Genomic DNA, 27,191 nt, shown 5'->3' on the forward strand with positions numbered 1-27,191 from the left:
CTAAATGTGCACATGGACCAATCTACTTTTTAGTTCTGACAGATAACTGTGCCATAGTAATGCACAACAATTTTCATTCTGATAGCCCATTGTAAATGGGTATGGAAAATAAGCAAATATTTGGATTTCAAATTGATAATTATGTCATAAACTAATATAACAAGGCGGGTTACAGACCGCCAAAAAGCAGTGGTCTGCTGCCGCCGCCGGTTACAGCATCCAGGAACCGCAGCAGCCAAATGGCCCGGTTCCCGGACGCTGCAAAGAAGGAGAGCGAAAATCGCGCTCCTTCCTGTGACCCGGAAGAGATGCCGTGAGGCGCTAGTCACGCACTCGCGGTGTCACTTCCGCTACGTCAAAATGGCGGCCCCCATGTGGACAGGTGCCACCATTTGTTATGGACTGGGTCTGTAATAGGGCATCCGGAAGGGATGCCCCTTCTCAAACCTACTACGCCCCTTCCTAACCCTAGCACGCCCCTTTGGCGCGTTGGTAACGCGCCCAAGTTTCATTTGATATTTCAGTGCTCAAGTGATGTATCATAGAATCATAGAGTTGGAAGGGACCACAGAAGTCAGCTAGTTCACTCTCTGCAATGCAGGGAATACATTATTAAAGCACTTCTGAAAAATGCCCATCCAACCTCTGTTTAAAGACTTCCAAAGATGGAGAGTCCACCACCTTCCGAGGCAATCCATTCTGCTGTTGAACAGCTCTTATAGAAAAAAAAGTTTCTTCCTAATGTTTAGATGGATCTCTTTTCTTGTAATTTGAATTTGTTTGTGTTCTAGTCTCTGGAGCAGTAGAAAACAAGCTTGCTCCTCCATCCTCTATATGACATCCTTTAAAATATTTAGAGATAGCTATAATGTCACCACTCAGGAGTTTATCACATGGGAGGAATGTCTCTTAATTCCGAATGAAAAGAAAGTGGGGCCAGAACACATTCATGTGAATTTGCTAGTTCAGCTAATTTACGTGAATTTGAATTGTGTTCAAACTGACTTCCCATTGCCCGAAAATAGCTTGTCATTGCCGGAAATTGCATGTGATCACCTCTCACACAATAACGTGAAACCGCATGATTGCGTTCGGACTGACTTCCCATTGCCCGAAATTGCGTGTGGTAGTCTATCACGCAATAACATGAAACCCCATGATTGAGTTTGGATTGCCATTGGATTATAGTTCCAATTTCCCTTGTCTGATAACGTCCTCAGTCTTCTCTTCTCCATGGGTGTATGTCACTTATACTTTAAACTAGTTTCAATGTACATAGGTCTTATTTTAGCTTTAGCTTCACTTTTACTAGTTCTAAGTGGAAAAAATGGTTTAACTGGTGTACTACACACAAAATTATGCTAGATAAATGTGTGTCTTCATAGAATGTGATGCCTTACTGCTGTATGATCACCACACTTTGTTATATGTTCCTTGTTTACATGGATGCTTGTTTCTGAAGCCAAACACTGTTCATCAGTGGTTAGATCCATCTCTGATGTGAGCCAACAAACATAGTCCACATGACATGAAAGACATCCCGTTCATCAGTGGCTCTGTTTCCCTGTTGTCAAACCTGAAGTACATCCTGAATACATAAAATCTCTTCAGGCTCATTGTTGGTCTCAATCAGGCCAATGCTTCCTCAATATTTCATGTTCTCAGGGCCTGTCACATTTTAGGTTGGTAGAGTTCTCCTCATTCTCTTCCATGTTTCTCTATTTGTTTTATACATTATTTGATAAAGAATGCTTTCTGTGAGGAGCAGTTCAGAGATATTTAGCTGTTTATATGCTACGGTAGAAAACACTCTGGCAACAATACACAGAAGAGTTATATAAAAGAGATGAAATAATGAATGACACATGGAATGAAGACCTATACAAAGATGAACCCCAAATTTTAGAAAGTGAGGTAGAAGCTGCAATAAGGGAAATTGGAAATAATAAATCACCAGGAACAGATGATAATGAATCTAATTGAACTGCTACAATCCACACAGACAGCAGCAACTCGAGTGTTAACTAAAATATGTCAACAGATACGGAAAACAAAAGAGTAGCCAGCAGACTGGAAGCACTCAATTTACATCCTCATCCACAAAAAGGAGACACAAAAGACTATAGCAGCTATAGGATTAATTTTCCATGCAAGCAAAATTATGCCACTACTTCTGATAGTGCAGATGCAGGATCTGTTCTCAGGAAAAGAGGCTACTATTAGAAGAAGATACAGAGAAACAGAATGGTCCTCAATTGGCAAAGGGGTCAGGCAAGGATGCATTTTATCAACATACTTGTTCAATGTGTATACAGAAAACATCATTCAAACAACAGATGCAGACTCAGAAGAAGGAGAGGTGAAGGAAAGATAGAAGGATGACACCTTATTACTAGCAGAAAATATCACAGACTTTGAACAATTACTAAGGAAGGTCAAAGAAGAAAGTGCAAAGGCAGGCTTGATGCTAAACATGAAGAAAACAAAAATAATGACAATAGAAGATCTACTTAAATCCAACCTAGACAATGAAGAAATAGAAATAGTCAAAGAGTCCCCATACCTTGGATCAAACATTGTTCAGAACAGAGACTGCAGTCAAGAAATCAGAAGAAGTCTAGGAATGGGAAGGGCAGCTATGCAAGAACTAGGCAAGATCCTAAAGACTAAAGCAATACAACTGAGCACTATAGTTAGAATTGGCCAACCTGTATTCCCCATCACCATGTATGGATTCAAGAGCTGGACAGTGAAGAAAGCAGTGAAGAAAATGAACTCATTTGAGATGTGATGGTGGAGAAAAGTAGTGAGGGTACTGTGGTTGGCCAAGAAGACCAATAAATGGGTTCTTGAACAGATCAAGCCTGAACTCTCCCTGGAAACCAAAATGACCCAAGGTTATACTTTGGCCATATAATGAGAAGGCATGACTCATTAGAAAAGACAATAATGCTAGGAAAGGTAGAAAGTAGAAGAAAGAGAGGAAGACGACACACCAGATGGTTAAATTCAATCAGGGAGGTTAGAAGCCTGAATTTGTCAGGCCTGAGCAGAGCAATGGAGGACAGGTGTTTTTTTTGGAGATGTCTCTCACACACGGTTGTCATGAATCGATGTTGACTCAAGGGCAGTTAACAACAGCAACAACATCTTTCTTTGGCCTAGGCAACTCCTGAATGATGCCTCTGACAGCTTTAGGGTGATTTGCCTGTGGATGTTTGCACCACATCCTTCCATATTTAGCTCTCATGACACCAGCCTTTCCACTTGGTCTTTCCTGGACTACTTGCTGATCTTCCACCTTTTTCTCCTCTGATTGCTTTCACAGTTTCTCTGTATTATGTATGAACAACAGTGCCCTGTTTTGGATATATTTGATGCACATTTATTGCAAGTGCATAGCCTTTTTTGGGCTGGGGACCTCATTAGGTATAGGATGGCCAATCGCACAATGTTCGTGTCAAAATAGGGCTTCATGTCAAAACAGAGCCAAGGGAGAAGAGATTTTGAAGGATTCAAAATATTGCTTTTGCACCTTGGTATTCTCATCCCCTTCACTGCCCTGGTGCTTTTCAACCATGATCTTAATGTCAACATGCCTCAGTTTTCCTTTTTTTCTGCCAAGGGTGTGGCCGTGGATAACTTTGGCCCTTCATTTATTTATTGACTATATATCCCACTTTCTTCCGAGTTGAGAGTCAAGGCAGCTTACAATAGTTTTTTGTGGGCTTTTCGGGCTACGTGGCCATGTTCTAGAATTCTAGAACATGGCCACATAGCCCGAAAAACCCACAAAAAACTATGGATGCCGGCCATGAAAGCCTTCGACTTCACAGTTTACAATATTTTTTTAAAACATTAGTTTACAAAACTTAAATACAAACAAACAATTAAACAATATTATTTTTTTAAAAAACACACGATTAAAGCAGCTAAAACATTGACAACACCTTTAAAACATAATTTCCAAAGGACCAGCCCAAGTCAACAACTCTGCTGCAGCATTTTGGATCCAACAAGGTTTCTGAACAGTTTCCAAAGGCAGCTCCACACAGAGTGCATTACAACAATAGTCCAATGGGATGTAAGCAAGGTATGTGCTCCCACAGCCAGATCTGACTTCTCAAGGGCACTACCTGGGCTTAACTATTGTGCCCTCTGCCTCCCTGCTGTAGCTTAGCTGCCTAAGGCAAATGAGAAGATGGCACCTTCATTGGCTGTTGATTCTGACTTCTACCGTGGCAGCAGAGTAGCATCTTCTCACTTGAGGACAGCAGACTCCTCCTTGGGGCAGAAGACAGGATGGGTAGCACATGCAGTTCTCTCCTCTATAAGAAGGAAATGGGTAAGAGGCTCAGGAAAGGTGGTGGTGGAAGGCTGTTTCCACTGACCTCCAGAATCTGCCGCCTTTCCTCTCTCTGCCTAAGGATACAGCCAGCCCCAAATGGCATTGTCTCCTCTTCCTGCTAATGCAAGTGTGAAGACGACTTCAAGTTAGCATGCATTTAAAAATCAACAGCCCGCATGGTCAAGTTCTGACTGACAGATCTAAACAACTCAGACTACATTTTGAGGGTTTCCCAACAATTGGATTGCTTTGAGCAGTGGTGTAATGGAGCTAGGGTTTTCAAGGCAGATGTGCCACGATTCAGTGAGGATGATACCACCATCTTCCTCCCTCATTTCTCCTCCAAGCTTAATTGAAATTCTCACAGGTGGTAAGAGAGATGGGACAGAATTCTCCAACAAGAGCACATTGCTGGGAGTGAAAACTGCAGTCATGGGAAGTATACTGGATTCTGGATGGGTGATTAAGGGGCTGCACAAGAGCCTTGTCACACAGAGGTTTTTGCAGCTTTTTGCAGCTCAGATCCGATGTGACTGTGGGTCCAATGATGCGAATTCACGTGATAACATGATGTGTTATCACACACAATTCCTTTCTATGGGGGCTCCTTCTATGGTGCTTCCGCAGTGATTCCAAAGTGACCCCTCATTTTGGTGAAATCGATAACAAGTGAATTCACAGAAATCGCTTCCAAGCTCACTTCGATTTCACTCTGAATTGATCTGGTGTGGAATGTAGCTTTGCTTCTGCTCTGGTACACCACCGCAAACCTCCAGGTTGCAAATTTCCCATGATGTGGCGCTGCAATTTCCCCCCATTTCCTTTCGGTGGTCCTTTCACTATCAGGGCAACTTTCAGGGCAACTCATTTTTTGGGAATATATATACGTGTGTGTGTATTGCATGAATGTGAATATACAGATCTATCTATCTATCTATCTATCTATCTATCTATCTATCTATCTATCATCTATCTATCTATCTATCTATCTATCTATCTATATCTATCTGTGTGTTGAAATTGCTGAATGGAAGGAAAAATAAAAAAGGGGGATGATGAAGACACAGAAATATTCATGCAATCAAGCAAGAACAAGAACTTGCACCCCTTTTCGCTCCAGGAGCATACAAGGTCATGATGCGTTCAGACCCCCACTGAGCATGCGCAAAGGTGCAGATTCGAATCATTGTATCCCACTGGTGTGGTAAACAATATGCACTCACTCCACTTTGCTTGAATCCGCATCACGTGACTTACCTTGGATTAGATTTCCCCTTGATTCAGAAGGGCAACGGAAGGGCAAACAGGTGTGATAAAACATTCACGTTATAACGTGAATTTGCATAGCTGTACCAGGAGTCACCCTGGATCTGAGCTGCAAAAACCTCCGTGTGATAAACACTTCAGTAATGATCATTGCTTGCAAGAGGAAAACCTACACTCAGGGTGACCAGACATGTCTCCCTTTTCCAGCACCTGTCCTATATTTCAGCCTTCTGTCTGAAAGAATTTATTATTATTATTATTAACCTTTATTTATAAAGCGCTGTCTTAAATGTTATTTTGAGCATGACTAGGAAGTACGAATTTATATTATTATGAGGGTTATAGGTCACTGTATTTTGGCCTTCTGTTCAGGAGGAATTTTAAAATGTCCTCCATTTTGAACCTGAGGAAGAAGCATATATATATATATATATATATATATATATGAATGAGGGTTGTCGCTCATGACGGTTTTGTTTTGTAATGTCCTCTACTTCACAGTACTTTGTCCTCCTTTGTGGTTATGAGAACATTCGGCCACCCTGCCGCCACTTCAGCAGGCATCTTTCAGTTCCCAAGGGGCCCTTAGGCAGCACCAGTCCTCAAAGTGTCCCTCTTCTCTCCAAAGACATGGGAAGAATTGCTTTTTTGGCTTGCCATGGGTGCAAGTGAATGAGATCCTGGTTCTTTAGTGACCAACAATGAAAACAACATAATCAACAACACAGCAACAATGGCCAGTCCCTGCTGCTACTGCACCTGGTCCAGTCTCCAGGCAAGGATTGCCTATAAGCCACAAGGCAAGAGGGTGGCTTTGGAGCCTCTCTGCCCGAGCTGGGGGCAATGAGGATGTACTTAATCAAATGACAGTACTTGCCTATAGGGAAACCATATTTGCCTATAAGGAATCACTGGAGAAAACTTACCCATAGGGAAATGTTGACTACTTGCCCAATTTGTTCCCTATGGACAAGTATTCTCCAATGATTCCCTATGGGCAAACATTCCCCAATGTTTCCCTATGGGCAAGTGTTTTCCAATGACTCCCTATGGGCAAACATTCCCCAATGATTCCCTATGGGCAAGTGTTCTCCAATGACTCCCTATGGGCAAACATTCCCCAATGATTCCCTATGGGCAAGTGTTCTCCAATGACTCCCTATGGGCAAACATTCCCCAATGATTCCCTATGGGCAAGTGTTCTCCAATGTTTCCCTATGGGCAAACATTCCCCAATGATTCCCTATGGGCAAGTGTTCTCCAATGACTCCCTATGGGCAAACATTCCCCAATGATTCCCTATGGGCAAGTGTTCTCCAATGTTTCCCTATGGGCAGGTATTCCCCAATGACTCCCTTTAGGCAAACATTCCCCAATGATTCTCTATGGGCAAGTGTTCTCCAATGTTTCCCTATGGGCAAACATTCCCCAATGATTCCCTATGGGCAAGTGTTCTCCAATGACTCCCTATGGGCAAACATTCCCCAATGATTCCCTATGGGCAAGTGTTCTCCAATGTTTCCCTATGGGCAAACATTCCCCAATGATTCCCTATGGGCAAGTGTTCTCCAATGACTCCCTATGGGCAAACATTCCCCAATGATTCCCTATGGGCAAGTGTTCTCCAATGTTTCCCTATGGGCAGGTATTCCCCAATGACTCCCTTTAGGCAAACATTCCCCAATGATTCCCTATGGGCAAGTGTTCTCCAATGACTCCCTATGGGCAAACATTCCCCAATGATTCCCTATGGGCAAGTGTTCTCCAATGACTCCCTATGGGCAAACATTCCCCAATGATTCTCTATGGGCAAGTGTTCTCCAATGTTTCCCTATGGGCAGGTATTCCCCAATGACTCCCTTTAGGCAAACATTCCCCAATGATTCTCTATGGGCAAGTGTTCTCCAATGTTTCCCTATGGGCAGGTATTCCCCAATGACTCCCTTTAGGCAAACATTCCCCAATGATTCCCTATGGGCAAGTGTTCTCCAATGACTCCCTATGGGCAAACATTCCCCAATGATTCCCTATGGGCAAGTGTTCTCCAATGTTTCCCTATGGGCAAACATTCCCCAATGATTCCCTATGGGCAAGTGTTCTCCAATGACTCCCTATGGGCAAACATTCCCCAATGATTCCCTATGGGCAAGTGTTCTCCAATGTTTCCCTATGGGCAAACATTCCCCAATGATTCCCTATGGGCAAGTGTTCTCCAATGACTCCCTATGGGCAAACATTCCCCAATGATTCCCTATGGGCAAGTGTTCTCCAATGTTTCCCTATGGGCAGGTATTCCCCAATGACTCCCTATGGGCAAACATTCCCCAATGATTCCCTATGGGCAAGTGTTCTCCAATGTTTCCCTATGGGCAGGTATTCCCCAATGACTCCCTTTAGGCAAACATTCCCCAATGATTCCCTATGGGCAAGTGTTCTCCAATGACTCCCTTTAGGCAAACATTCCCCAATGATTCCCTATGGGCAAGTGTTCTCCAATGACTCCCTATGGGCAAACATTCCCCAATGATTCCCTATGGGCAAGTGTTCTCCAATGTTTCCCTATGGGCAGGTATTCCCCAATGACTCCCTTTAGGCAAACATTCCCCAATGATTCCCTATGGGCAAGTGTTCTCCAATGACTCCCTATGGGCAAACATTCCCCAATGATTCCCTATGGGCAAGTGTTCTCCAATGTTTCCCTATGGGCAAACATTCCCCAATGATTCCCTATGGGCAAGTGTTCTCCAATGACTCCCTTTAGGCAAACATTCCCCAATGATTCCCTATGGGCAAGTGTTCTCCAATGACTCCCTATGGGCAAACATTCCCCAATGATTCCCTATGGGCAAGTGTTCTCCAATGACTCCCTATGGGCAAACATTCCCCAATGATTCCCTATGGGCAAGTGTTCTCCAATGTTTCCCTATGGGCAGGTATTCCCCAATGACTCCCTTTAGGCAAACATTCCCCAATGATTCCCTATGGGCAAGTGTTCTCCAATGACTCCCTATGGGCAAACATTCCCCAATGATTCCCTATGGGCAAGTGTTCTCCAATGACTCCCTATGGGCAAACATTCCCCAATGATTCCCTATGGGCAAGTGTTCTCCAATGTTTCCCTATGGGCATGTATTCCCCAATGATTCTTTATGGGCAAATAATTCACGACATTTCCCTATGGGCAAATAATTCCCAAAATTTCTCTATGGGCAAGTATTCCCCAGTGATTCCCTATGGACAATTGTTCCCCAGTGATTCCCTATGGACAAGTATTGTCACTTGTACGTCCCTTCGGGGCTGTGGACTTCCAGACAGAGCCGCCTCAGGAGACCCCCTGGAACCCCGGCATGGGGGGGCGGGACGGTCCCCCCTGAAGAAGGGAGCCGACCTTCCGGGGATTTGGAGCCTCCTCTACGAGGGAACCCAGGCTGGCCCTTCCCCCTCCTTCCCTGCTGCTGTCGGGCTTCGTGGGGCGCGCGGGAACAGCCTCAGACCGCAGGCCCCTGGGGGCGGCTGGGTGGGCTATTTCTCCTGGAGGAAATGAAGCAGAGGTAGGTCCAGGGGAGGAGGAGGAGGAGGAGGAGGGGAGAAAGTGGGGAACGGGGCTGCCCTCTGCCCGGGGTTCCTGGAGTCACGGAGGCTGCCCCTGTCCCCGCCGCAAAGGGCACCCTCCGGGAGGAAGCCGAGGCCTTGAAAAGCCTGGAGAAGAGATTCAGAGCTGATAGGGCAGCGGCCCTGTTGAAGCCTTTGAAGCGATGCCACATGGAGGAGGGAGCAAGCTTGTTTTCTGCTGCTCCAGAGAATACGGAACAATGGATCCATAAGCTGCAGGGAAAGAGACCCCCGACAGAAGAACTTCCCGACCGTCAAGAGCCGGTTGAAGAGGGGAATATGCTGGCTGTTGGAGTCAGATGGATGTCTTTCCAAAATAGGCTGGGCGGCCCTGTGTCTCAGGGGGTGCCTTGAATGGGAGTTCCTGCATGGCAGAAGAGGGTTGGACTGGATGGCCCTTGAGGGTCCCTTCCGAGTCTCTTATTCTAGGATTCTTAAGAAAGGGGTCCTGGGCCTTTGGAGAGGGAGCTCAGCTGAGGGGAGGAAAAGGAGGGAGAGAGGCCCCTGAAGGAGAAAGAGGAGGAGGAGGAGAGCAAAAGAAAGGAGTGCCCGGCCTCCTCGCCTTGAAGGGGAGGGTCGAGAGGGCGCTTGAGGGACAAGGAGCTCTGCTGAGGAGCCCCTTGAAGAGAGGGATAAGAGGGAGGGGGCTTCTCCTTCTTCTTCTTGAGGGAGGCGGCAGGGGATGGAGAGCAAGGCAAGAACGCGGTCCTCGGCCTCTTCTCCTTGGAAGGGCAGCGCTTGAGGGGAGGGGAGCTCATCCGCGGAGCCCCTCGAGGAGGAGGAGGAGGCGAGGGAACCAAGGGGAGGGGGCTGTTCCGCTGCCAATCCCTGCGCCTTCGTCGTCGGGGAGGCCTGCTCCGGAGCTTCCGCCTCTTCCGGTTTTGCAGCAGCAGCATCAGCATCGGCAGCATCGGCCGCAAGGGCACTCGCGGCGTCGTCGGCGGCGGCGGCGTCGGCCCCCCAAATGGCCTGGCCAGATGCGGCAGGTCTGGTGCTGCCTCTCGGTGAAGAAGAAGGAGCAGCAGCAGCAGCAGCAGCAGCATCCCCAGGAGGAGGAGGAGGAGGAGGAGGAAGGCTCAGTGCAGCCGCAGAAGCCGCAAGGGCCGAGGAGGGCAGGAAGAAGGCAGCGGAGTCGGCGGGCCTGGTGTCGGCTGCGGCGGGCTCCGGCTGACTCGGCATGAGGCGGGCTCCGAGGGCGCCCGGCTTCATCTCCATGCTCCTCCTGGGGGTCTCTCTCGCCTGCTACCCGCCCAGCCTCCGCTCCGTCCAGGATCAGGCCTATTCGGCCGCAGTGGTGCTGGAGGGAAAGGTCCAGGCGGTGCCCGCCTCCTCCTCCTCCTCCTCTTCTTCTTCTTCTTCCCCGACGGCGCTTGTTCCCGGGAACGGGACCCAGCAGCAGGGCTCCTCCTCCTCCTCCTCCTCGGGGCCCGGCATCCTGGTCAAGGTGCTGGACCTGTGGCCCTTGAACAGCGGCGGCCTCCAGCGGGAGCAGCTCATCCGCGTGGGCCCCGCGCCGCCGGCCCCTTGCTTCAAAGTCAAGCGCAACCACCGCTACATCTTCTTCCTGGAGCCCACCGAGCAGCCCCTGGTCTTCCGAGCCTCCTTCGCCCCCCTCGACACCAGCGCCAAGAACCTCAAGAAGGACGTCGGACGCATCCTCTGCGCAGACTGCGGTCAGTCAGGGCCACTCTGGCAACCACAACCCGCCTCCATCCCGCTTTTTCCTCCTGCCCTGGCTCCCTGCGAGGGCATGCTGGCAATGGCTTCGCTCTGCTGCCACAACCAACGGCCATTCCCAGCATGCCCTCGCAGGGAGCCAGGGCAGGAGGAAAAAGCGGGATCGACCCGGGTTATCTCTAATCCGTGTGGAGGCAGCCACCCCCATTGGGCTGGTGGGTGTGCCTCCTGCAAGCCTCAGGCCGGAGGGCGCCCTCCAAACTTCCCATCCTTCCTTTCCCCTGCATTATGCTGCATTGTGGAGCTGGAGGAAGCATGGAGAGCCTCCATCCTGGCAGAGGGGTGTGTGTGTGTGTGTGTGTGTGTGTGTGGAGGTCTCTGTGTGTATACACACACACACATGCATATTCACACATATATGTACTATACACACATATACACACACATATATGTATGCACACACATGCATATGCACACATATGTGTATATACACATACACACATACAGTATGTATACACACACGTACATATACACACATAGACAGGTATGTATATGCACACATACATATACACATGCATATACACACATATGTATATGTATATATATATACACATACACACATGTATACACACATGCATATACACACATATGTATATATATATATATATATACACACACACATACACACATATGTATACACACATGCATATACACACATATGTATATATATATATACACACATGCATATACACAGATATGTATATATATATACACACACATACACACATGTATACACACATGCATATACACACATGTATATATACACACATACACACATATGTATTCACACATGCATATACACACATATGTATTTATATATATATATACACATACACACATATGTTTACACACATAGATATACACACAGACATGTATGTATACACACATATATACACACATACACACATATACACACATTTATATACACACTTATGTATGCATACATACACACATATATACACACATGTATATACACACACACATGCATATGTGTGTGTGTGTGTGTGTGTGTGTAGGTGTGGGGGGAGATGTTGTTAATTGCAAACATGAATCGTTGTGGAGGGAGCCGGGTGTGCTGTGGATCCAGGGAGAGAAAAGAAGAGAAAGGGAGGTCGGTGGATGCTCTCTCTCTCTCTCTCTCTCTCTCTCTCTCTCTCTCTCTTTCTCTCTCTCTTTCTGCCCGGTGAACTCTGTTGTATAAGGCAGGGCTGGCAACTTTCTTATGTAAACAACCTCCCCTTCTCCCTTTCCCCCTTTTAAGTGTACTTGTGTTGAAACATCTTCTCACCCAGCAGACAAGAGCTTGTCTCTCCCTCTTTTGCTTACAAATGGCTCCTTTTATCTTTCCTGGTGGAAAAAAAGACACTTCTTTGTGGTGTCCTGGCTTGATGTCCCCAGGGCTGCCTTGCCTTCCTGAAGTCATCTTCTCCTAGATTTCTGCACCCTTTTAGGGCAGATTTTATGAAGGAGACTTGGTCGCAGTGTTGAGGTGAATGAAGCTCCCTCATTTAAGGGCAAGGCAAACTCTCTCTTAGCAAATGGATGGAGGTGACGGGGACGGGGGGGGGGGGCACAGGGTGTTCCCACACACTTTTCAGAAAGTTTTTGATATAAAAGCACCTGTCGGGACCAAACAGGTAAGCTTCAGGAGACGCAGGAGCAAATCCTGATGGGTTTCCCATATATCCCCCAAAGCTGTCACAGGCTGGGCTTCAGAATAAGGTTATGAGCCTTTCCATCCATGCTTTTTTGCCCTGCAAAAGGTCAGTGGTATCAACAGCGGCTTTGAGATAGTGAGAAAAAGGAGAAATGGGTTCTCCCCTCGTCATTTGGAAAATGTTTGAGCTACTATTAGATTTAAAAAAACATGGGAGAAGCAATCGTGGGAGTTTTGTGTGCCATTTGCTTTGGAACTTTTTTGTTGCTCTAGTGTTTCAGTCATGACTTTCAGATGGCTATTCTTTTTTTAGTTGTGGCAGATAACTGAGGAAGCGTGGAAGCTTGGTTCCCTCCTATATATCTTGTTCTTGATATGTCTTTTCCTTCCAGTTAGCAGGCTTTTTAAAAGAGAGGTCTTTCGGTGGCGTGGTGGATGGGATATCTTCCCGCTCTTGTTGATGAACTCTGAGGGTTTGCATGCGTGTAGATGGAAGTGGCATGTTCTGCTGAAGAAATGAAGAATTCATGAGCGCAAGGAGGCATTGGAGTCACGGAAAGTTCTTTGCAGTGTCCGTAACCTCCTTTCAATATGGAGTATTTGTTTCACGTGTTTCTTTGCTTTTCATCAGATATGAAATGTGACAAGCAGAAGACCTGCTGTCATCTGGAAAAAGGCACCTAGCATTTCATGTCTGCATCGGTTGGCGATCTCTGCTCCTTTTCAGTTCACGATTCTAGTAAGGTTTGTGGTACAGTTAGACAAAGCCACAGGATGGATCGGTGAATGGGCAGCGAGTCTGTGTTCCTTTATTCTAAGGGTTTGAGAGCAGCTGAAATGGCAAAAGATGATAAAGATCAGCTCCTATAAGATTAGAATCATAGAATCATAGACCTGACAGTAAGGGCTGTTCGACAGTGGAACACACTCCCTTGGAGTGTAGTGGAGTCTCCTTCCTTAGAGGTCTTTAAATTGCGGCTGGATGGCTATCTGTTGGGGATGCTTGGACTGAGAGTTCCTGCATGGCAGAATAGGGCTGGACTGGATGGCCCTTGAGGTCTCTCCCAACTCTATGATTCTATGAATCTATAATACTTGGAAGCAGTAGTTCACTGGGAATGGCAGGGCAGAGGGCAGGGCCATCAGAGGCAGTGCCAACTATATCTCAGTTCATACCCAGCCTCCTCTCTTACAAGGGCTAAGTACACTTTGTATCTCACTGCTGATTGGAGGGAGTGTTAGATGTGTGAAGTTGGATACCTACTGTTTATACTTGACTATAAGTTGACCTCACATATAAGTCGAGGGCAGGTTTTGGACCCAAAATTATGGATTTTGATATGACCCGTGAATAAGTCGCGGGTAAAACGGAGAGGTATGCCACAAAGGCTCTAAATGAGGAATCAAAGAAAAACTATGCCAAAGAACCTAAAAAATTTCAGCAGTTACAACTGTTTATAGTCACACTAACGGCTGGATGGATGAGAGAGCAGAGAGAGGATCATTGCTTCTAGAACAGATTATCCTCTTGCCATTCGCCAGAGGATGGTTCCTTTTTTTGATAAGAGTTAGAGTACAATACTTTCATTGACTGATAGATAAACTGACTCAGGTTTTTTGACTAAAACTTCTAGACTTATACATGGGTATATACAGTAATTTGGCCCAAACCATAGGACCATCCCCGCATAGAATGGAGTGCTATAGATTTCAGAAGAACAAATACATGCTAGGCAAGAGCATTGCTGCCATTGGACTCTGAGGGACCGTTCTCCAGGGTCACCAGCCAACGCTGGCTGCCTGCATTGCCTTGCCCCTAGTTCCCAACCTCCCCTTCCCTCTTGTATGCTGCCTCAATCCACAAACAAGCAGTGATTCAACTTGGGAAGCTCATTTCTATTTCTTGCACTTGGGCTCTCAAGTTTTACCCCCCAGTTCTATCCTAGGTGTGTTTGTATGGAGTAAGACTTACTGAGCTTAGTGGGCTCTATTTCTATGTAAACAGGTGTGGGATCAGGCTGTAGCTCACTGTGTTTGTTTCTGGGCTCCTGGTATACCTCTCGTTCATGAAGCCATTTCATTCATGAAGACATGGACAGGGAGACTATTTCATTGCACAGTGGAGAATGAGTGCATACCGTTCCTTTCGGCTGGTTCTCCCCTGAGGAAGTACTTTTCAAACAGCTCAACACAAAGCTTCAAGAAAGCTATTGGTGATATGGTTGCTTTTATACTTTGACTGATGAAAGTGGTTTCTCATTTGTGGCATCCTTACTTTGGAACTTCCTTCCCAAGGAAGGAAGGAAGGGCCACACTGTCTTGGCAAACCTTTTAATGTCAGGTCAGTATTGATTTTGTGCAGATGAGCATCAGGCCTATGATAAGCCTCAGCTGCTCTTATTCATTTCTTGCTCTGATCTGATCATGTTTGGGTCTTTTATAGTATGGGTTGGCTATATTGATGTTTATTGCAAACTGCATTATGCAACGGAATGTTTAGAAAGGCAATTATATATATATATGTGTGTTCATTAAAGATATGTGTACATATATATGTGCGTATAAAAAAAGGGGCATTGATTCTACTGAAATTTTACAAATCCAAATTATGTTTTTCTGAACTGTGAAATTTAAAAGACTTGCTTTGGATGGAACTGTTTATTTTTTATAACACTGCTAACACCTCTTTAACCATAATCTTGCAGTTATAACTTCCTCTGTTCCCCCCACCGCCAGTGATTATCCTCCATTTCTGTCCTTTGAATGGCTATTCTGAGTAGTCCAATGAAAGAGTAAGCTTTATAGTGCAATGAATGATTAAGCATGCTGTGCTATGCATACACTGTAAGTGCCTGAGAGAATACAGCATTCCATGGTGGCAGACTTTACAATACACAACATATATGAACAAATTATTTGGATTGACAGTACAGGTATTCATTGAGTTAATTGTCTGGCTCTCTGTATGCCAAGTATATGTACTGATGCAGTATTTTAAAATAATATCGATTTCAGGGATTATGCTGTGTCTCTCAGAGACAATGACAGTGGCACTATAACTAGAGGGTTGATTTTTGCAGGTTTATTTTGTCTATACTGCTTCAGTCCCCCCCCCCCCCACCTCGAAAAGAATTGTGTGCTTCCATGCATCAGCAGAGACCTTGGAAGGGGATCCAAAACGCAAATCAAAATTATATGGAGATAGTCAGGAATTACCTATTTAACCTAAAATGAGTTCAAAACTGCAGGGACAGACAAACTGCATCCCAGAATTGTGAAGAAACTTGCTGTGAAGCATTTGCCATTATTTTTGAGACATCTTGTAGAACAGGTGAGGTGCCAGAGGACTGGAGAAGGGCAAACATTGTCCCTCTCTTTAGAAGGGGCAAAAAAGAAGATCTGTGAGAGTTATAGAACTATAGTCAATCTGACCTCAGTACCAGGAAAAATATTGGAACAGATTATAAAGAAGTTTGTTTGCAAACATTTAGATGCCAATACAGTGATTAATAGGCGCCAGCATGGGTTTGGCAAGAGCAAATCATGCCAAACTGTTTAGTTAGTTCTGGTATAGACCTGTGCTTTGTGCTGGCCTGGGGCAGAAAGTAGGACTTGGTAGAACAGAACGTCCACATGCTCCCGGGCCCTACTGCATGCCGTGGGCACCATCTTGGTGCACTGCCATTTACACCAGGTGCGCCATGATGACATCACTCATGCATGGCACACAATTGGTACCATGCACAGGGAGCATCATGAGGGCATGACATGACCGGCAAAATAAGCTCCTTTTCGAGGCTTCTTTTCCTGGCAGGTTGGGTGCATGGCATCCAGTTGCCACGTCCCCAACCCCATGCATCCAGTGGTGGCACAGAGCCACTCCTTTTGAGCTCTCTGTATAGCCCCTTAGTTTAGTTTAGTCCCACCAATTGCACTACCTTTCCGTGGTGGTGTGATGGTGTGCTTTTGCAAGGCAGGAGGCTATGCTAATGGCAGCAGTACTGCTGGAAGGGTCTCCCATGTCAAGGCAGGCTTTTGTTGAACAGCCAGACTAAATGTGCCAAATAGCTATTGGGCAGTGGTTGTAGTAGTGGTGGTGATGGTGATACTGCCAAGGATCTCTCAGAGACAATGTCAGCTGCACTGTAGCTAATACTTGCTAGCTCTGCACAGAGCGAGGCACAGTAAATCTCCTTTTGAATATCTTTTATTGCAAAACCCTATGATGAGACAATCCAAAATTAAATAAGAGATCGTGCCAGAAGACGAGACTCCCAGGTTGGATGGCACTCAACAAGCTGCTGGGATACAGCAGAGGACAAGTACAAGTAGCACTGCGTCCAGACACAAGTGGACTTGGACCAAAAGGACATTCAGCTGCTGACGTGATCAGAGGTGAAAGGAAAGTCCAAAGCTGCATAACAACAATAGAAACATAGAATGGGAGAAGCATGAATCATGGAAAACTAGACATAGTAAAACAAGAATTGGAAAGTATAAGCATTACAGTACTTGGGGTGAGTGAGCTAAAGTGGACAGGAATGGGACATTTTGAATCAGATAATTACACAGTGTTTTTACATAGGAAATGAAAATCTAAGATGAAATGGAGTGGCATTAATAGTGAGGAGAGATGTATCAAAAGGATACAATGCAAAGTCTGACTGAATCATGTTAATAAGACTTCAGTGAAAATCCATCAGTATAAAACTAAAGAGGCAGAAGAGGAAGAAAGAGTGATTCTGTGGTGGAGTCCAGGAGGAAGCTGACCACACACCAGCAGGACTTATTGTTAAAGCAATTGGAATACAAAAATAGGTAACAGCACAGAATCAAAGATTGTAAGAAAATTTGGCCTAGGATCAAGAAATGAAACAGGAGTCAATGAATGAACTTTATGAGTCCAACAGTTCATCACAAATACATTCCTCAAGCAACCAAAAAAGTGTCTGTATACATGAACATCACCTGATGGCCTATATAGAAATTAAATTGACTACATAATTGGAAGCAGATGCTCTATTATCTCTGCAAAAACAAGACGAGGAGCAGATTGTAGCACAGGCCATAGAATCAGGATCATAGGATCATAGAACTGGAAGAGACAGCAAAGGCCATCAAGTCCAACCCCCTGCCATGCAGGAATGCACAATCAAAGCACCCCCAATAGATGGTCATTTGGCTTCTGTTTAAAAACCTTCAAAGAAGGAGATTCCACCATACTCTGAAGGAGTGCGTCCCACTGCTGAATAGCTCTTACTGTCAGGAAGTTCTTCCTAATGTCTAGGTGGAATCTCTTTTCCTGTAGTTTAAATCCATTGCTCTGGGTCCTATTCTCTGGAGCTGCAGAAAACAAACTTGCTCAATCTTCAGTATGACATCCTTTCAAACAATTAAACAGGGCTATCATATAACCTCTTAATCTTCTCTTCTTCAGGCTAAACAGACCCAGCTCCCTAAGATGCTTCTTATAGGGCATGGTTTCCAGAGTTTTCACCAGTCTGGTTACCCACCTCTAGACATGCACCGTCTTCTCAATATCCCTCTTGAATTGTGGTGCCTAGAACTGGACACAATATTCCAGATGAGGTCTCAGCAAAGCAGAATAGAGTGGTCCTATTACTTCCTTCAGTCTAGACGCAACATTCTTACTGATGCAGCCTAGGATCATATTTGCTTTTAAAGCTCTGCATCACACTGTTGACTCATGTTCAGCTTGTGGTCTATGAAGACTCCTAGATCTATTTCACATGTACTGTTGCCAAGCCAGGTGGGCCACATCCTTCATCTGTGCATTTCATTTTTTCTGCCTATGTATAGTACCTTACATTTCTCTCTGTTGAAATTAATATTGTTAATTTTGGCCCAGTTCTTTAATCTGTTAAGGTAATTTTGAATTCTCATCCTAGTCTCTTGGATATTATCTACCCCTCCTAATTTGGTGTCATCTGCAAAATTGATAAGCATGCCTTTGATTCCAATCCAATTTCATCCAAGTCATTGATAAAGATACTGATTAGCACTAGGCCCAGGACAGAACCCTGTGGCACCCTGCTAGTCACTTTTTTCGAGGATGATGAAGAGCCATAACATTTGATTGTGCTGATGCGTAACCTCTACTAAGGATAAGAGGCTATTTTAGGACAGAATAAGGAGAAAAGGAATGGTTTCCAGTTGGAAAGGGGGTCAAGCAAGGCTGCATTTTATCAATCTGCTTAACCTGTATGATGACCATATCATATGTAAAGCAGGATTAGATCCAGGGAAAAGAGCCATGAAAATTAGAGGAAGGAACATCAGCATTTTAAGATATGCTGGAAATAGCTGAAAATAGCAAAGCCTTGGAACAATTACTGAAGAAAGTCAAGAAAGAAAGTCCAAAGGCAGCTTTATAGTTGAACATTAAGCAAAGAAGAATGACAACAACTGATGATTCATATAACTTTAAAGTAGATGATGAAGACACTACAATAGTTCAAGATTTCCCAGATTTGGTTGTTTTAAATTTGCAGTAGAACAGTAGACTTAATATCAGGAAATAGGCATGGGGGGCACTATGGTTGTTGCCCAAGAGGAAAGGGTGTGGCTGCCTGAAAAAGTCTGGGGACCACTGTGTTAGAAGGAATCCTTATCAAGTGTGAACATGTTAAATCTAGAAGAAAAAGGCAACACATTCGAAATTAGGAACAGAATTCCAAAGGACTAGAAAACTGGGCTGAAACTAATTGAATGAAATTCAACTGAGACAAGTGTAAAATATTGTATTAAGACTACAAAAACTAAATGTATATTTATGGGACAGGGGCAGGGGTACTTGGCTTAGCAGCAGTATATGTAAAAAGAACATTGGGATTATTGTTGACCATGAGTTGAATATGACCCAGATGCTGCAGCAAAGAAGGCATATAATATTTACCCTGCATTCATAGACCCCTAGTTTCTAAGACAAGGGAAAAAATAGTCTCACTATTGCGCATTAGCCAGGTTTCATCTGTAATAGTGCATTCACCTATTGGCACCACATTCTGGGAAGGATGTACACACATTAGAACAGGTCCAGAGAAGAACAAGGATGATAACGGGGTGTGAAAAACAAAACATATGAGGAAAGGTTGAGGCAACTGGACATGTTCAGGTGAACAGAAGAGTGAGAGGTGAAATGTATGCACTATTTAAATATCTAAAGCGCTGTCATAAAGAGGAGGATGTAAGTTTGTTCTCTGCTGCCCCAGTGTAGGAGCAAGTCTAATGGTTTTAAGTTATGGGGAGTGGGTGGGTAGGTTGTGACTGAATATTAGAAGAAATTTCTTGACAGTAAGACCTGTTTGACAGTGGAACCAAGTTGAGGGGTCTTTTGCTCTGGGAGACTTTGAAAAAGGCTAGACAGCTACTCACTGGGGATGTTCTAGCTGGATTTCCTGCCTTGAACAGGGTTTGGACTTGATGGGCTATGAGGCCCCTTCCAAATTTATGATTCTATGATCATAGAAACTAACACATCTTTTGGTCATGATAAAAATATTATTTTGATGTTTCAGTTGCTAGGAAGGAATAAATGTGGGATGTGAACTTTCTCATGTCTATTCTGGGTCCTGACAGAGAGATGCAGTATTTATAGGCCAAGGTCATGGTTGATATTTCCAGATAGTAATCTGAAGAACATACTGCTTAATGTTGGTCTTTTGGATATAGTTGAGAAGCTGATAAAGGCTTATCTGTATTCCTGCTCAGAATTCATGGTATGTTTGTGTAGCTGAAAATGGTCATAGTTCAGTAGATGAGCATTAGATAACCGAAGAATACTAATCTCTCTTATTTTTTCATTTTTCTGATTATCCAAATGTTTGTGATACCCCTTAGGCGCATTCTCAGAAATTAGGATACATTAATATGGCTTATAAAAAAACCCTAATAACACCCAGTGAAGCTTTAACTGCCCTGGTTCTGTGCTAGGGATTCCTGGGAATTGTAGTTTATTGTGGCACCAGAGCTCTCTGACAGAGAAAGTGAAATGTCTCAGAAATGTTTCCAGAATTCCCTAGCTTTGAGCCCGGGCAGTTAAAGCAGTCTCAAACTGGATTATTTCTGCAGTATGTTTTGGACCTATGCCATCTCGGTGAAGTTTATTTCTGCACTTTAACAGTTTGTTTTGCCTGAGAGACATTTCATCTTTCTGAAGGGCTCTAAGGAATAGTTTAATACCAGAGCTGTGATTTGCAGCATTCTCTTTCCCTTACTCTGGCACTTCACTAATGGTCACAACAATAGTGGTAGTTTTGGTGTACAGAGGTTCTGCTTAGATGCTGAATCCCCATGCTCTATCCCTGCCTAGGACTGGGTAACTTCCTCAGCATATAGTGAGGGGTGCTTCTTTCAGGTTCTTCTTGATCCTGGAAAGCTAGCATGTCATAACAAAAAAAATCATGCCTTGCAATTCCAGCAAATTATAGAACTATGGAAGAATTTGTATTTTTTAAAAGTGTATATCATGTCCACTGTGCTAAGATATAGTATATGTGTTGTTAGAGTCATCTGTATTCTTTCCAGGCTGTGCATACAGGTGATGTTTTGCAGAAATCCTGGCAGGAAAGCAGGACCATGGTCAGCGCACTGTGGCCAAGGCTGAGAGTTCCCCCAGATGACTATGAGGAGAGTAGGACCATGGCCAGCTCCACTCTGCCCCCTGCATTCTATGCACAGAAGAATATGCTCTGCCTTAATAGGTCCCTGCTCTTAAAGGTTACAATTTGTGCCAAGGTCAGAACTACCTTTCCCTAAAGATGAGTAAATAGTAGCCATGCACACTAGATCTGGATGAATCTGTAATCCTGAACTAAATTAGTTCAGACAGATTCATGAGCTGTTAGAATCGAAGTTGGACTTTTCTGAAGTGGATGAAATCCAAATTGGAACAGTCCTGGAAATTCATTGGATTCGGAAGTGCAGAGACTATCACAGCCTGCCTCAACAATGAATACATTTATACCCTATCTATCTATCTATCTATCTATCTATCTATCTATCTATCTATCTATCTATCATCTGGAAAACTCAGTAGTAGGAAGGGGGTGGCAGAGGTATGTGTGTGTTCAACAGCCCTAGCTTCTAATCATAGTGAATAGTTTTACTGGTATTCTCTAATCCCAATAATTTTAGGGAGGAAATTGAAGAAATCTATTACAACATTGATCTGGTGTCTTTTCTCATTCAAGGACTGAAATGTAGACTAGTTGTGCTGGAACCTTTGAGACCTTGGAGCATTGGATGCCTGCTTGGCAAATGGTGGATGATGAAGTCTTTCTGCCTCTGACACTATATACTCCACACCCATCATCCATCTTAATCCTGTTGTATTTCTGGAACTTTGGTACCAACTGAACCTAAAACAATAACAGAAGTCTTGAATCATTTTTCATTATCATACTGTTTTAGCCTCAACAACTATCCTTCTGAATTAGAATCCTTTCCCACCTTCTCAATAGTGTCTCAAATAAACTGTTTATCCTGCCCCAGACACCTCTGTCAGAGCCATGGATAATGGATAATGATCTCTAAATTTGTACATTGCTTCCTGGTAATCTGCATCCCTCCATCCCAGGCTCTATTCTTTGAGGTGAAACAGAATCAGTTTATTATAGAGTATTAAAGAATCTTGAAAACTGGATATTGCCATGATGTGGATGGTTGAGACATTTGGTTTTCCCTGATAATAATGAAGTCTGAGCTTTAGGAGACTATCACATGGGGGAAAATCAGGGATTGAAAAGGCATTTTCCCAGCCAAGTTGCATAATTGCGGCAAAGATTTTCATACGATGTCATGATCAGAGAGGAAGTCATGTGAATGGTTTGTTGCTGGAGCATTCCTGGTTCTTCCCAGGATAAGTCTTCTCTAATCATGACATTATCTGAAAATCTTTGCCAGGATTGTGCAACTTTGCCCAGAAAATGCTTTTTGAATCCCTGATTTTCCACTGTGTGATAGTCTCCATACACACAGTGCACCAGGAGCCATTTCAGTGATCTTGTTTCTCAGCAAAAGAACAACTTTCTCATAGAATTGGCTGCTGACAGTCTGTTTACACAAATCGTTTTTGAGGTAGAGTATGTGCATCTGTGTGCCCAGCAGTTAATTTAAGTGCATGTGAGTGATCTGAAGTGGTCATTCTTACTTAGCAGTATGAGCTAAGTCATCTTGCATGGTTTAGCATGCTGTCCAGTGACTAAAGAAAGTGACAATATGTTTGCCAGAGGTTGTGTGATAAAATACATCTCACTCTACAGGTAATCAGTATTTTCTTCTCTTTATCTTTGCTCATATATATTTTGTTTGAAATTCATTCCTTTATGCTGTGGAGGTAGTTTACACAACTTCAAAATCCAAATTTAGATTCAAGTAGGGTTGCCGGGCTTTCCACACAACAGTATGGATCAGATCCTCCTGCTTGTGAGGCCTGCTTAAGACTGGCTAGGAACGTATGAGGCTGGCCTTTGTCAGTCTTATGAGAGAGGAGCCTCCTGTGATATGTCCAGGCTCCTATAAGATTTCAGATGCCATGGAAACCTCTAAACCCAAGCAGATCTCATGATTTTAGGCCAGACATCTTGAGATAAAAAGTCTACTTGGGGAACGCTTTGCTTGGTATTTCCAGAGAGGAGGAACAGCAGGTGTCTGCACCGCATCACAATCAGAGCAGATATGTAACAGGGCAGTCTGCAACATATACCAAATGCTGTGGAGAGGAAGCCTGTTTGGAATGCACCTGGTGCCCACTCTCCCAAGATCAAGAGATAACAGAATTTGAGGCACCCTGTATCACCTGGATGCAGGACCAAATTTTAAGCCCTTGAAAGTGAGGCATCCCATTAAAAAAAATTAAATTAAAAAGGAAAATTGGGAATCCTAGATTCAGGCAACATAATGTTAGCCAGAAGCATAGGTGTGAAGATATGATTATCAGCATTCTGGTATTTAGCACTGTGAGCGGAAAAAAGAAAAGAAAAGAAAATCTTTCTATTCATACTTTAGCAGTCTGACAATTCTGGGAATTGTTTTATCTGGATTGTCTCTCATCATGTAATTCAGGCTATGTAAAATCTATTTTATTCCCATCTGATATTGTTTTCACTTTCTGAGGCTGTAGTTATTTTTACAGTATCAAATATCATGATCCTATCTGTGAACTAGAATAAGTGACACCAACATGACTGCTTAGGAGCAGTTCAACACAAGCTAAAACTGACCAGTGCTACCTCCAGCACCACTCGGTAGTTACTGAACAGCACTAATCATCTGCTCCTATTGAGTAGACTCCAGTTGACACTTTGGCATATTAGGGTGTGTAGCACTGAAAGAGTTGGAAAGATACTATAACACCATAAAAAGGAAACACTTGGGAGAGTTCCAGACAAAGAGGCTGGAACTCATTTTAAAGTCCAATGTGATGATGATGATGGTGGCAAAAAAATGCTTCCTCACCACAGCTGTTCCAGTACACTGCCATCTAGTGGATCTGTGTTTTGACTTTTGTGTTTTGTGGAGCCTGCTCTGCATTGTCAGTGGGCCTGAGGATAAGGGATCCGGTACAGGCAGACTTCTGTGGCTTGGTTGCAGGTGATCAGCGTACTCACATGCATTCTGACCTGAATAGCAGTTTGAGAGCAGAGCACTTACATGATGTTGCCAGAGAATCAGCTGGTCATATTGGTTTGTATTTCAGTTACTGCAGCTTAAGGATGTGGATGTTTCAGGTTGTGCACCCAGACTCTTATTAGCTTGATCCATTCTTTTACTAGTTGATTGCTAATAACTAATTGGACAAAGGATGGTGGTCATTTAGGTCTAGGCTTGAGATCATGGCCCCATATATAGTGGACTCTTGGTATCCACTGGGATTTTGTTCCAGGATCCCGCTTGGATACCAAAATCTGTGCATGTTCAAGACCCATTATATAAAATTATGCCTTTGTATAAAATGGCAAGGTATATGTTTTGGATTAAAAAAAAACTTTAAATGCCTGTGGATGGTTGAATCTGAATATCTGTTCTTCCGTTTTCAGCCATGATGCTCATATCTGTGGTAGGAACCCAACTCTAGGTGCTACTAGATGAAAAAGTGATTTCCTATCCAACTTTTGGTATTAAATTGGGGTTGGTTGCCCTGATAGGCAAAAGTGTAAGTGTGAACCATATGGTTTGCTAAACTACTCAACTGCTGTATCATTTGTGGTATCTCTTATGACTCCAACCATGAGAAGGCAAAAGGCCAGCCACGTTAGGAAGACCAGTAGTTCAACCTGCAAAGATGCTAGTCCCAGATCATGATATCACACCCAGATTAAAAAGCCAAGAACCTCTAGAGTCAGAGACCACAGAGCTGGGAACCAGGGGCAATTTTTCCTGAGCTGGTTTCCTTGAGGAATCAGCTCATTCGGAAGCAAGGATTGTGGATTCATCGAACCAGACAATATTTCATGCTGGAGAGAAATGGGAAACAAGTTCCAGACTGGAAGACTATCCCTGTAAAACTCATGGGACTCCAGGAAGGGGATGGAGCCTGGGGTGCTACTCAGTGGGATTTTAGAAGTAATTGGAACAAGTTGTTTGCTTCTTGAGAACTGTCCATGGTACTGAAGGACTTGTTTCTTTCTCGGTACCGGTGGCCTACTAACTCAAAATATTTTTTTGCTGTTTTTGCTTGGTTGCATGTATTATTACAATGTGATATAATTTTTTTTCTGGCCTCATATTCTAATGCATGGAAGGGCTTGAGATTTCTAACATTAAGCAAGGCTTCCCCATATTTACTACCTTGAAAACTAGTTGCCTGTAATAGTAATCTTTGGTTGATTGTATTGGATGGAGAACATATTTCCCATGCTATAGTTGTTTTTTAAGGAGAAGCCTGTTTTTCCTGTTTTTTTCCATTCATGGTTTTCAAATTTTAAGATCCCTATTCCAGATATTGCTTGCAAATTTGAAAAAATTGGACATTTTTTTAGGCTTTACAAAAATACATTGTTGGCCTTTTGTATTTCATTGGTTGGTGTTTGGGATTACCGTATGCTTTTGTGGTGTAGTCTTTTATAGAGAGAATAACTCATTTCTCAGTGCAGTTTCTTTTGGTAAGGGAACCTATTACAACTTGGTAGTAGAAACCCCTTCATCACATCCACACATCATGAACCATCTCCTTCCACTAGGGATCCATTCAAAATCATATAAAGGTGAAATGTACATGCACAGGGACTGCAGTGTTGGTGCTCCTCTTGTACTGACACAGGTGGAAGGTGGCAGTTGAAACCCTGTGCCCATGTACAGGACTGATGCCTGCTTATTTACACCATGCCTGGAAGAAATAATTACTTTTTTATTACATGCCTTCTTATTCATGTATTTTAAAACAAAAGGCTTACATTACTGCCCTCAGCAGTAAGAAGTCCATGTGCATATTTATTCAGAAGTGGATTCCATAGAATTTAATAGGACTTTCTCTATTGTAAGTGTGCATTGGATTTTTAGTTTTCAGTATCTTTGATGTCTGCTTACAAAGGAAACAGGCCATTAAGGAGGTCATTCAGACACTGTTGTTTTTAGCAGAATGATGTGAATAACCTCATTCATGAATTCTTGGATTGTTATACACACTATGGAACCGCATATCTGCCTATCTTTGTGAGTTTGGTTGCACACATTTGTCAGCACTTGAATGAACATGGAGTTGATTATGCAAATGTATTCAAAATGCATTCAAGGCATGTGGAGTTTAATCCCGGGTCTATTCACATCAGTTATTCACACTGCTGAGAATGCAAATCTTTTTTAAAAACCTTGGAAAACCCCCCAGTATCACACTTAATCAGGTGCATTCGGGATGCATATCGACAACAACCTGGATTCATCCTTAATTATTTTTACCATATGAATAACCCTCAAGACATGAGGTGTAATAATAATCCTTTGTTTGATTATCGATAGCTCCTTAAGACCACAATACTGGAAGTGATCTAGTATCCCAACTATTTGACTGAGCATTTCTTCCCAATTTATTTGCAAGCTAAGTCCCTATGTTTCCATCAAGAGGGTTGGTATTAGAAATATCAGGTGCTCATAATGAAAGTGTGTTGTCACTTGAATGCATTTCGATGCTTTGCTGTCTGTATTTGTCTTTGTGACAAAGTCATATGGGAGTGGGTGGATATCCATATGTGTTTACACCACATTTGCATCACATTGTCCTTAAAGGGAACAGCCCCTAACTACAGAGTTTTTCCAATTAGGAATGGCTTTGCTTTTCTGGCCTCACTTGCTTTGTGGCCATGCAACACCTTCTAGCTTTAACTTTTTTGGGGAACAACTGAGAGAAGTGGCTGGCTGCCTTTATCAAAGAGTTGTGAAAACATTATTTCTGACGGCAGGGTATGTGTGAGTGGGAAGAACTGTAGGTGGGCAAGTGGAGAGGTGGGAAGAAATAAGAGGCCTTTGCCATTTTCTTCTCTTCTGATATTCTTTTTGTATGTGTGTATGTGGGGGGGGGGGGGGAGAATGGAGTTTGGAAGAAGCTGGCCATTC

General features: G+C 43.7%; 1 protein-coding gene across 3 annotated transcripts in view; it reads left to right on the forward strand.

Moving 5' to 3' along the window:
* Positions 1-10,169: 10,169 nt before the first annotated feature.
* Positions 10,170-27,191, forward strand: part of NRG2 (neuregulin 2) — a 204,348-nt gene continuing 187,326 nt past the window's right edge. For all 3 annotated transcript variants that reach the window (XM_089516297.1, XM_089516295.1, XM_089516296.1), the window contains exon 1: positions 10,170-10,899. In XM_089516297.1, the coding sequence (XP_089372423.1) occupies positions 10,404-10,899 (496 nt within the window). In that variant the 5' untranslated portion in view covers positions 10,170-10,403. The remainder of the gene's footprint in view (positions 10,900-27,191) is intronic.

The sequence above is a fragment of the Sceloporus occidentalis genome, unplaced genomic scaffold, assembly GCF_023333645.1.
Source record: "Sceloporus occidentalis isolate IW3139 unplaced genomic scaffold, rSceOcc1.0.p SCAF_3, whole genome shotgun sequence".
NCBI classification, from domain to species: domain Eukaryota; kingdom Metazoa; phylum Chordata; class Lepidosauria; order Squamata; family Phrynosomatidae; genus Sceloporus; species Sceloporus occidentalis.